At 34.2% G+C, this 12,626-nt stretch overlaps 2 protein-coding genes across 2 annotated transcripts; both read left to right on the forward strand.

Annotated features, from left to right (window-relative positions):
• Positions 1–249: 249 nt before the first annotated feature.
• On the forward strand, positions 250–3,832 carry LOC108223716 (uncharacterized). The gene is made up of 3 exons (XM_017398140.2): positions 250–420; positions 508–1,569; positions 2,833–3,832. The coding sequence occupies exons 2-3, from the start codon at positions 532–534 to the stop codon at positions 3,628–3,630; spliced, it is 1,836 nt and encodes a 611-aa protein (XP_017253629.1). The 5' UTR covers positions 250–420; positions 508–531; the 3' UTR covers positions 3,631–3,832.
• A 4,676-nt stretch (positions 3,833–8,508) lies between these two features.
• Positions 8,509–12,259, forward strand: LOC108207240 (uncharacterized). The gene is made up of 3 exons (XM_017377703.2): positions 8,509–8,649; positions 8,792–9,906; positions 11,161–12,259. Exons 2-3 carry the CDS (start codon positions 8,800–8,802, stop codon positions 11,926–11,928), a joined length of 1,875 nt encoding a protein of 624 aa, XP_017233192.1. The 5' UTR covers positions 8,509–8,649; positions 8,792–8,799; the 3' UTR covers positions 11,929–12,259.
• The last annotated feature ends 367 nt before the right edge of the window (positions 12,260–12,626 follow it).

Here is a 12,626-nt window from a genome sequence, read left to right on the forward strand (position 1 = left end):
AAAAAATGTGAATCCATATTTTAACAAAAAAAATCATTTATGATAATAAAATTCAGTAGGTTAGAGCTTAGATATTTGTCAAGTGATAATGGACCAAAAAAAAATTAATTTAAACATTTTTAATAAAAAAAAGCTTTGAAAGATAATATGATATTAAATATATATTGTGAAAATATAAGATTAGAAATTTGAGATAGGAAAAGAGGTCACAGCAACAAAACAAATTAAAGCTCTGGACGGTTGGGCCTCATCTTCTAGAGGAATTTTGAGTCGTCCAGTTATGTTCGGCCTGTGTGGTTAACTCGTTAACAAATGAGGCCTTAAACTCTTGAGCAAGGCCGGTCTAGGTTAGGTTAGGTTTGTATAATATTATATATATAATCGGCGATCGGATCATCTCTGTCTTCACAACACACACAGGTTTGTTTATTATCCCCTCAATTGAATTCCTTATGTGATTTTCAATCTTAAAATTATTGTTTGAAACGTTTGTTATGCTTCCTGCAGATTAAAATTCATTCTGTTGAGAGTATGGAGAAACTTGATGGATCTGAACCTGATGATTTTAGCTTAGCTATAGTTGAGTGTCTTGAATCTGTCTATGATGGATTTGAATCTGATGATTATGTGGCGGTGAAAGAAGAAGGACGAGAAGTAACTGAGTGGCCAGGATCATTAAGCAGCTTATCCATTGCATCAGATCAGTACATCAATGCAAGATGCGAGCCTGTTATCGAGATATTAGATGCTAAAATTTATACACATGACAATGTAAGCCTTGATGTTTATGGTGATATCAGAATTTTTGATTTGAAAGAAGGCAGCACCAATGATTTCATAGTTTATGAGCGAGATCTATTTGATTCTCCCCAACACATTAGCCCTCTTAACAGATTCTTACAATTATCAAGTCCCGGAGAAATCCCCTTTTATGATGACCCTCACCTGGCTGTTGATATAAAAAATGTCCGCAATGATGCTGTTATTGCTTGTGGTCAAAAGCCTTTATTCAAAACAACCCATCACCCCTTCAAATCTGGTGATTTTGAAAACTTATATACCCTTCAATTTCAAGGCGATGCAGGTGCTTTTGTTGAAGTACAGTGTCTTGCTTTTACATTTGGGGTATATGCTGAAGTGGAAATAGTTCTGTTAAGAGATAGTGTTGAAGATGAAGGGGAGGAGGATGGAAAAGGGGTTGAAGTCTTCGGTCTGATTTGTGCCAAGTGTGACCCACTGATTCTACCTAAAAACTGCTACACTAATAATCTGTTTAACGTGATTCAAGAGGAGAGGGAATGGGTTGCGTTGGGAACTGAAATCGGGTTGTCCAAAAGCCTTTTGCCTGTGCCAGCATATTCACCACTTGAAATCTCACTTGACTTGAGAGGGAATGATGGAATAATCGTTAACGGTACTGCATCTTTTGAAGCTTCTAATTATAGTGGAAAGAAGTACATTCGAGGACTAAATGGATTCTATGTGTGGGTGCATGTTGACTGGTGCGAACCATCACTACTAACCAGGCTTAGCTGTAACGAAGACAGAATTGATGGCTTTTGTTCTGTGGTATGTTTTTTGTTAATGTGCTGCTTGTATTTCGTCGATAAGTCTTTATCATCTGTGTTCTTAGTGCTTTTAACTCTATATTTGCAATCATGCCGTAACATATCGTAACATACATATCAGTATTATGTATGTTGTCACGAATATGTGTACTATTTATATTCGTTTATCATTGCTGTAACATACATATCAGCATTATTGTATGTTGTCACGAATATGTGTACTATTTATATTCGTTTATCATTGCTATATATTGACTCTATATTTGTCTTTTTTCCCTCTTTCCATTTTGTACTATTTATGTGTTTGTTTGTACATATATCATTTTTTTTGGTGAGTTGGGATTTTGATTTTTGTAGTGGTTTTGATTTTTGTAGTGGTTTTGATTTTGTTTAATTTAATTCGTTTACAAATATAATATATTGATTGAATGGAGCTTCTGGGTTTAGCTGATAAGAGATTGATTAATTTAGCCGACTTGCTTATGCTTTTAGTATGTCTTCTTCTGTTGTTGATTTGGTTTTAGTATGAGTTTGGTTTCGTAAAGTTTAATTGATATGTTTAGGTATGTTTTTGTTTATTCGTTGTAATGATGTGGAGAGTTTGATGCCTGCTTTTAGATGAGTTCAAGCATTTAATTATAATTTAGTTTTAACACTTCTTTTATTGATTAATATCTACAATGGAGTTAGTGACTTGCTATAATCAATTCAGCTTGTACGACATCAATGTGGTCTGGAGTTTTGGTGCCTGTAAAATTGTTTTCTGTTTTTGTGCCCATTGTACGGTAGTGATTAATGTATTGTTGGAGTTTTTAGGAGGATTTCGTAGGAATGGTGTAAATTATGTGCCTTTTTCTGGTTAAAACAAATGAACACAGAACATATGATATATGTGTAGAGATAAAGTTTATATATTTGAGACTTGAATACAATGAGTGTACCTGATTTGATTTGGTTGTAAAGAATATTGTTTGCTGGAGTAAATGTTAGGTTTTTTTCCTTAAAAGGTTTTGTGGCCATACAAGCTTAACATGTACAGTATTCTTTTATGAAAGCATTCTGGCTGTGTTGAATGGTGTCTGGACATGACTACCCAGTTGTGTCAGATCCTGACCTGTAATAGTCATGGTTCTATTTTATGGCAATTTCCTCTTCCATAAATGCACTCATTTATATTATAAATTGATACATTTTTTTTCTCATTTTATTCTATTATGGTATTTGTGATGCTATTTAATATAATTCATTTAACTCTTTTTTTCAGCCTCACTGGCCTAGCTTATATGCTTCACAACTTTTAGAGGTGTTCTCATTGTTTATCTCCCGGCCAAATGAGGAGGAGGTGAATTTATATGGGTCTGTTAACATTTTGGATTCGAGGGGCTGGTGCAGTATCTTCAGTTGTAGTAAGAAAGAGGCATATTGCTTATCGCGGGGTTCCAATTTCTTACCTGTGCGAGGGCCAACACGAGCTATTACACCAGGGTATTTTTTTTCCATGGAAATTGATCTCAGGGACGTTGATGGACATGTGAACATCCAAGGATATGTCGCATCATCTCCTCTAATTGGTGAACGTCAAAGGCCTTGGTTTGATAGGCGACTTCGTTCAGTTGTTAAGAGTGTCAACGAGAAGAGTTTTGCTGCTGTTAATTATACCTTGTTCTCGTTTGCTGTTCTGGCAATTATTGAAGTCCGTCTCGTATTTCATCGCGGATCTTTTGCTCATGTCAAAATTTATGGTGACATTACTGCCTCCCTTGGAAAGCTTTTGTACTCGACAACTTATGATGTAGAGTTCTTTCAAAGGGTACTGTTTACAAGGAAGAAAGAAAACTTTTTAGAAGTGGAGGATAATTTAAAACTTTCAACAAATCACGTAGCGGTGCCAATGGATTCCTCCCTGCTTACTAAAGTAAACCTGTCTTTACAAACTAGTGTACACACTCATCATCTTGCGGGGCTCGTGAAATTCCAGATCGGAGAACCTTGTAAGGTCATTAAGAGTGATTTTGTTGACATTTGTATTGATGTCAAATGGAAAGGTCTTCCATATGTTTGACATGAATTTTGATTACATGATCTGCTGTTAAATATCCTCCTGTGGATTTCTTGTGAAATGGCTATATTGCTCTTTAATGAATCTTATGTATATATGCATGTGTTAGACACAATGATACTACGGAAGTCACTTGGATTAGGATACAGGATTTGGGCATTATGTATCCCTAATTTATTATGACGATGAAATTGTTTTTTCTTCAGTTTTAAGGTTACCGGTGTTTTTGGCTGTAGAATTGATAAATATATAGTTCATGAATTGTTTGGATTTTATGGACTGATTAGCTATTGATCTTGATTGCTTGCATGTTGATTAGTTATTAATGTTAATACCTTAATGGAGGGAAGTTTGAATCTGTCTTTGTGGACTTGGTTAAGTACAGTAATTGAATCAATAGTAAGACGTTGTTGCTTATACTTGCTGGTTTACAATTTGTTTTGTATGTCATCTATTCTTTCTATATCTACTTGCACAACATGGGCTTTCTTCGAGATGATTTATTTACTTCATTAGCCATGTATCAGCTACATGTCCTCAACTTCTCATATTAAACCTAGTAAACCTGCTCCGCTTCCGTAACTGTTACTATTACTTTACTCCATGCATATCACTGCAGACATAAAGTATGTTTCTTTTTTTATCATTTCCTCTTGCTAAACAACTCAATCTGAATTGTGTTTTGCCTTGTATCAACATATCGTAAATGAGATGAAAACAGGTTATAAGATGAAATACAGGTTCTTAATTACCTGAAAAATAGCCAGACAGGTTGAAGGTTTGGACGGAAACAAAAAAGATGGATCTTGTATTTTAAAAGCTTATCCTCTCCCTCCCTCTCTCTCTGTCCCTCCCCCCTCCCTCCCTCCTCTCTTCCCCCCTCTCTCTCACACACACACTGCTATTACTGCAGCGACACTGCGTAGATCCACCAATGGAAAGAGGATAAGCGCCCCCCCCCCCCCCCCCCCCCCCCCCCCCCGGTTCTCTCTCACACACACTGCTATTACTGCAGCGTACATCCACCAATGCAAAGAGGATAATCGTATAATCTCTTCTGTACCATATGTTCTAGTCTTTAGTTTAAGTTCTGGTGTTACAATGTTTGATATACCAATTTGTTGTCTTACTGGTAATTGTATATAGAGTAAACTTCAAAGTTGTGACCAAAATTTACACTGAGTTTTAAAAAGTTGGTCAGAGTTCCAAATTCTCAAAAAGATGGCCAAACTTTGGCTCCACTTTTTAAAAATGTGGCTCCCGTTAAATGTCACTAACGGGAGCCCAACGGTGAAAAGCGGACCAAAGTCTGGCCACTTTTCTGAGAATTTGGAACGAATAGAAGGGTAAAAATGAGTTTCAAATTCTCAAAAAAGTGGCCAAACTTTGGTCCGCTTTTCAAAAATGTGGCTCCCGTTAGGCCCCCGTTAGTGACATTTAACGGGAGCCACACTTTTAAAAAGTGAAGCTAAAGTTTGGCCATCTTTTTGAGAATTTTAAACTCTCGCCAACGTTTTGAAAATCGATGTAAACTCTGGCCACAACTCTGAAGTTTACTCTTGTATATGATATCCTATCCTAATTTTGTGTAATTATTATCCCACTGTTGTCTGTTGGTAGACAATGTTAGTGTTTAAATGTATTACATTCTGTTTGGTTTCCCAAAAACATTTCAACGCTTCAGAGTAATGCTCTCTAAAATTGTCCCGATTTCAAGGAAATTGCTGCTGCAAAATGTTTACACAGCATATGCTTAGTTGCTTGATATATATAATTAGAAGATAAGTAACAGGAAAAACAAATTTTAATGCTGCTTACATGATAATTATCAGTCATTGGTGTTCCATTATATATATTCTTAACTCTGACTAAACATTAGGTATAACATGTCTACCTGTGGATCTAATGATTTCTTTCTTGAAGACGTCATAGGTGTTTCCTTTGTAGCAACGTAAAACTTGCAGGTATATTATGAGAGCATGACCAGCAGAGAAGGTTACTCTCTGTATTAAATCTTTTTATTTAAGTTCTATTTGAATATTAACAACAGTGCTCTGATTGCACTCGCAGTTCTGATTAATAGTTCTAAATTTTCTTTATAACACTTGTTTTACCTTTTCTTTATATTAAGGTTTGGCTCTGCTAGAGCAGTGAATCTCCGGTATATCAGTGACTGCGTGCACTCAAAATCCGAATGCAGGCTTCAGCAGGATTCGTTAGCGCGAGTGCTCTTGGAATGGCATGTGGCCCTGCACTTGCTGGTCTCCTTCAAATTAATTTTAGGTTTTACAAGCTCACCATCAATCAAAACACACTACCCGGATCCGTGGGATGGTTGGTTTATTTGGTATGGCTGTGGATATCATTTAGAGAGCCTGCTTTCCCGACTGAGGAGAATGATACTGCAGAAGCTAATGCTGGTCTGTACATAGTTTCAGTTTGCTACCTAGTGTAATTTATAAATAACAGATGTTATATCTTTTGAGAGCAACCCGAATAATTATTAATTAACTAATGTGGGTTACAGGCCTCCAGAAGCTACCACTATTTAGGTTTGCAACTAAGTAATACTAAGGATTTGCCGCAGTATGTCCAAGATCCTAAATCACGATGTCTGTAGTATCACAATTATTGTATGCCTTTTTGGAAGCTGAAAGTTATTTAAATAACAGACATAGGTCATTACTACAGGTCCAACAGAGGGTGAAGAGGTTGAAAAGGGTCTTGTTTAGCCATTGATCTTGAGTTTGGATCAAGCTGCTGGAGGTCAGAAATTTGGATCAGAATTTAGATCAGTTGGTGATCTAAATTTGGATTTTTATCACAACTGCTGGAGATGGCCTGATTACCGTTAAACTTCAAATTGTGATGGTAATTATCATATCCTCATATCATTCATATACTACATGACTACTAATTTAATAAGACTTCTAAGTTCTAACTCCTAACACAATATACTATGATGTTATTAGGTTCAACTGTTGATATACTTCATGCTTAAGTATGTGATGGAAATTTTACTCTCTGAATCGAGTATTACACCACATACTACTTCAGTTGGTCTACCAGCGAAGTTGCAATATTTCTTGCATGCCTTGGGTTAAAAGTTCTTCCAGTTAATATTGTTGTTGGGAGCTAGAAGACAGGTATATTTTAGAGAATCAAATGCACTACATCTGCTCATCAAATCATATGCCAATCACTAGTCTTTAGTAGTATCATGTGTGTTTCTTCCATCTAAAAGAAAAATGAAAGCAAGTTGTATACTCCCTCCGTCTCCTTTTAGTAGTGACTATTTTTGCACAATTCTAAGATGTATAAATTAACACTTTATATTTTAACTCTAAAACTATATATATTAATTTTATCCACTTTAAAATGCGTGTCAAAAGTCAATTGAACTACTAAAAGAGGACATGAGGGGTTGCACCAACCTTAATCACTTTCTTGTGCATTCTCTAGTTTTTAGGCATTGTAACTGTTTATTTGTAATTTTACTGTAACTAAGATAATTTAAGGCTGTGACTGCCAGTTTGCAACTTTGTATACTTCTGTAAGTGTAGCTGTGGCGAGTATGAAGTATGAAGTTAATTCATGGGCTGAAATTTATGGCTGTTTCTCAAGCTCATACCATACCACTATACCAGACAGCAGCACTATTCTACCTTAATTTGATGGCAATAGACATAAGTAGCTTTAGTTGGAAGAACCGAATTACCGAAGGACTAACTTATGCTTTAACCAAGTCTTGCGTGCAGGCAAATTTTTTTTTTTTTTTGACAAAAAAAAAAAAAAAAAAAAAAAAAAAAAAAAAAAAAAATTTGCCTGCACGCAAGACTTGGTTAAAGCATAAGTTAGTCCTTTGGTCTTTTTACTTTTTAGGCATAATCCTAAGCTTTTCCACATTTTCGTGCCGTATTCATTGTCACAATAATTTCGAAATGGAAAACTACCGTTTTCAAACTTTTTTCAATATATTCAAAATTTAAAAAGATAACTTATATTTCAGAAAATTATAAAAATAAAACGGAGTTATGCGACTTGCACGTCTCTCACTTCTCTTTTATAAGTATATTGATATAGTGATGATTAGAACATAAAATAGGAAGTAGAATAAATAGTTATTGATTTATATTAAAAATCATATTCTAATTAAAAAACATCTTTTATTTGATTTAGAAAAAACTAAATTCATATTCTAAATACAAAACCCACTTCTATTTGATTTTTATAAATTTCCTTTTATTTGCTTAGAAAATATAAATAATATGGGACGAATTCAATTTACACAATCCTCTTTTATTTAATTTAGATTATTAAAAGTATAATTCTAAATTATATTGAAATATTAATATTTATTATAATTATGTAACTTTAATTGTTTATCAAACAACAAGATATAATAGTTCATATTTATTTTGAAGTATTTAGACTATATAAAAAATAAAATCATATTCTAATCACAAAACATACATCTATTTGTTTTTTTACAAACTTCCTTTTATTTTGTTTATAACATAAATGAATCGTAATATTATCCTGCTTTCAAAAAAGATATGTGTGATGTTTTATCGAATTTAAAATTCCAGAAAATAAATTAGAAATAACTTATTCGTATTTTTGTGTAGGAAAAAATCTATAAATAAACTTTTGATTTATAAGCGGAATATGAGAAGTTGAAATTTCTAATTTTCTTGTGCTAATTTTATTTTTGAAATTTTGATTTTCAAACATATAAAGGATCACTTAAAAAAACAAATTTATCATATTTTATTATTATATTTTTAATTTTTATACCTGATAAATTATGAATATCAAAAAATTAAAATTATTTTCGCTTATAAATAAATATTTATTTTAAAATAAACTGAAGAGTTCCATGATTTTCAACTTCTCGTGTTAGAAATTTAATTATAAACTCCTGAGCAAAGCGGGCAGAGGTTTGGTTTGGTAATAGATCCGGCGGAGCAAACTGGTGCTGTAGGGCGGCGGTTGGATTATCTTAATCTTCACAACACACAGGTTTGTTTATTATCTCTCTTAATTGAATCTCCGTATGTGATTTTGTTTATTATCTCGCTCAATTGAATCTCTGTATTTGATTGGCTGAAAATGTTTTCAATCCGATGATAATTTTTTGAAAACTTTATTATGTTGCGTGTAGATTAGAGTATGGAAAAACCTGCTGGATCTGAATCTGATGATTTGAACTTTGGTTTATTACTATCTGATGTACTTGAACGTCATGGTTCAAGCTTAGATTTACTTGAATCTGATGATGATGATTCTGTGGTTGTGGAAGGAGGACGACAGGACCTAACTGAGTTAGGATCAACCAGCGTAGATAATAAAAGCCTATCCAAAACCATTACATTAGATCCATTGGTTGAGCAGTACAGCCATGTAAGATGTGAGGCTGTTATCGAAATATTAGAGGCCAAAGTTGTTTATAACGACAATATAAGCCTTGATGTGTATGGTGATATCAGAATTTTGGATTTGAAACAAGGCAGGGAGTTCATAGTTTATGAGCGAGATCAATTTGATTCTCCCCAAGGCATTAGTACTATCAACAGTTTGTTACAATTATCGAGTCCGGGAGAAATCCCCACTTTTGATGACCCTCACCTAGCTGTTGACATAAAAAATGTCCACACCGGAGCTGTTATTGCTCGTGGTCAAAAACCTTTATCTAAAACAACCCATGAACCCTTTGATTCTAATGATTTTGAGAAGTTATATACCCTTCAATTTCAAGGCGATGCAGGTGATTTTGTTGAATTACAGTGTGTGGCTTTTACATTTGGGGTATATGCTCAAGTGGAAATAGTTCTGTTTAGAGATAGTGATGCTTCTCATAGTATGTATTTAATTGAAGATGAAGAAGGGAAGGATGGTAAAGGGGTTGAAGTCTTTGGTCTGATTTGTGGTGAGTGTGACCCATTGATTCTACCTAAAACATGCTATACTAATCATCTATTTAACGTGATACAAGAGGAGAGTGAATGGGTCACGTTGGGAACTGAAATCGCATTGTCCAAGAGCCTTGTGGCTGTGCCAGCCTATTCACCACTTAAAATCTCAATGGATTTGAGGGGGTATGATGGAATAATTGTTCAGGGTACTCAATCTTTTGAACCTACTAATTATGATGGTGGAAAGAAGTGCATTCAAGGACTGAATGGATTTTATGTGCGGGTGCATGTTAAATGGTGCGAACCATCACTCCTAAACAAGCCTTGGTGTGATGATGACAGAATTGCACGCTTTTGTTCTATGGTATGTTTTTCTGTTTATGTTCTTGTATTTCGTCGATAAGTCTTTATCATGTGTGTTTTTAGTGCTTTTGACTCTATATTTGCAATCCTACCGTAACATATCGTAACATATCAGCATTATTGCATGTTGTCACGAACATGTGTAATATTTATATTTGTTTATAAATAGTACACATAAATGTACTATTTTCTATTTATATTTGTTTATCATTGCTTTTGACTCTATAATTGTCTTTTTTTCCTCTTTCCATTTTGTACTATTTATGTGTTTGTTTGAACATATATAATTTTTTTAGTGAGTTGGGATTTTTATTTCTGTGGTGGTTTTGATTTGGTTTAATTTAATTCGTATACAAATATGATATATTGGTTGAATGGAGCTTCTGGCTTTAGCTGATAACAGATTGATTAATTTAGCCTACTTACTTATGCTTTTAGTATGTGTTCTGTTTTTGATTTGGTTTTAGTATGAGATTAGTTTCATAAAGTTTAATTTATATTGTTTAGGTATGTTTTTGTGAAATTTTTGTAATGATGTGGAGAGTTTGATGCCTGCTTTTGGATGAGTTTAAGCATTTAAGGATAAATTTAGTTTTAACACTTCTTTTATTGATTAATATCTGTGATGGAATTAGTGACTTTCTAGAAACACTTTAGCTTATACGACATCAATGCGGTCTGGAGTTATGGTGACTGTAATATTGTTTTCTGTTTTTGTGCGCATTGTACTGTAGTGATTAATGTATTGTTGGAGTTTTTAGGAGGATTAGGAATGATGTAAATTATGTGCCTTTTATTGGTCAAATTAAATGAACACAAAACTTATGATATATGTGTAGGGATAAAGTTCATATATTTGAGACTTGAATACAATGTGTGTACCTGATTTGATTTCGTTGTAAAGGATATTGTTTGCTGGAGGAAATGTTATATTTTTTTTCTTAAAAGTTTTTGTGGCCGTACAAGCTTAACAGGTATTCCTTTATGAAAGCATTTTGATTGTGTTGAAAGGTGTCAGCTAACATGAATTATGCCCAAGGCTAGATTTTGAAATTCATTACTGGACATGACTGACTACCCAGTTGTGTCAGATGCTGACCTGTAATAGTCATGGTTCTATTTTATGGCATTAACAATTTCCTCTTCCATAAATGCATTAATTTATATTTTAAAAAGATACATTATTTTTCTCAATTTATTCTATTATGGTATTTATGATGCTATCTAATATAATTCCTTTTGGTCTTTTTTTCAGACTCATGAGCCTAGCTTATATGCTTCACAACTTTTAGAGGTGTTCTCTTTGTTTATCTCCCACCCAAATGAGCAGGAGGTGAATTTATATGGATCTGTTAAGATTTTGGACTCGAAGGGCTGGTGCAGCATCTTCAATCGTAGTGAGGATGAGGCATATTGCTTGGCGCAGGGTTCCAACTTCTTACCTTTGAAAGAGCCCAAACGAGCTATTACACCAGGGGATTTTTTTTCCATAGAAATTGATCTCAGGGACGTTGATGGACATGTGAACATCAAAGGATTTGTCAAATCATCTCCTGAAATTAATGAACGTCAAAGGCCTTGGTTTGATGAGCCACTTCGTTCAGTTGTGAGGAGTGCCAACGAGAAGAGTTTTGCTGTTATTGATTATATCTTGTTCTCGTTTGCTGTTCTGGCAATTATTGAAGTCCGTTTCGTATTTCATCACAAATATTTTGATCATGTCAAAATTTATGGTGACATTACCACCTATACTGCACAGGGGTTTCGAAGAGTACTCTTTACTAGGAAGAAAGAAAACTTTTTAAAAATAAAGGATGACTTAAAACTTTTGACAAAACACGTGGTGGTGCCAATGCGATCCCCCCTGCTTACTAAAGTCGACCTGTCTTTACGAACTAGTGGACAAACTTTTCAGCTTAAGAAGCGCATGAAATTCCAGATTGGAGAACCTTGTAAGATCATTCAAAGGGATTGTGTTAGCATGTTTATTGATGTCAAGTGGAAAGGTCTTCCATATGTTTGACATGGATTTTGATTACACGATCTGCTGTTAAATATCCTCTTGTGGATTTCTTGTGAAATGGCTTGTGTTATAGAAACAATGATAGTATGGAAGTCGCTGGGATCAGGATACCGGATTGGGCATTATGCATCCCTAATTTATAACGAAGATGAAATTGTTTTTTCTTCAGTTTCAAGGTTCCTGGTGTTTTTTGCTGTCTTATAGATTTTAGAATTGATAATTATATAGTTGATGACGTTTGGATTATATAGACTGATTAGCAATTGATCTTGATAGCATGCATGTTAATTAGTTATGAATGTTAATACCTTAATGGAGGGAAGTTTGGATCTGTCTTTGTGGACCTGGTTAAGTACAATAATTGAATCAATAGTAAGACATTGTTGCTTATACTTGCTGGTTCACAATTTGTTTATATGTCATCTATTCTTTCTATATCTGCTAGCACAACATGGGGTTTCTTCGAGATTATTTTATTTACATCATTAGCCATGTATCCTATTAGCCTGCTCCGCTTCCGTAACTGTTACTATTACCTTACACCATACATATCACTGCATACATAAAGTATTTTGCTTTTCATCATGTCCTCTTGCCAAACAACTCGATCTGAATTGTGTTTTGCCTTGTACCAACATACGTAAACAAGATAAAAACAAGTTATAAGAAGAAATACAGTTTCTTATCTTACCTGAAAA

This window comes from Daucus carota, chromosome 1 (genome assembly GCF_001625215.2).
Source record: "Daucus carota subsp. sativus chromosome 1, DH1 v3.0, whole genome shotgun sequence".
Lineage (NCBI taxonomy): Eukaryota > Viridiplantae > Streptophyta > Magnoliopsida > Apiales > Apiaceae > Daucus > Daucus carota.

What these genes read in the sequence shown, in the direction of transcription:
- LOC108223716 (XM_017398140.2), top strand. Translation starts at nt 532, where the DNA reads ATGGAGAAACTTGATGGATCTGAACCTGATGATTTTAGCTTAGCTATA. An exon ending in TTGATGGCTTTTGTTCTGTG is followed by an intron (nt 1,570 to 2,832) that starts GTATGTTTTTTG and finishes TCTTTTTTTCAG; the next exon opens with CCTCACTGGCCTAGCTTATA.
- LOC108207240 (XM_017377703.2), top strand. Translation starts at nt 8,800, where the DNA reads ATGGAAAAACCTGCTGGATCTGAATCTGATGATTTGAACTTTGGTTTA. An exon ending in TTGCACGCTTTTGTTCTATG is followed by an intron (nt 9,907 to 11,160) that starts GTATGTTTTTCT and finishes TCTTTTTTTCAG; the next exon opens with ACTCATGAGCCTAGCTTATA.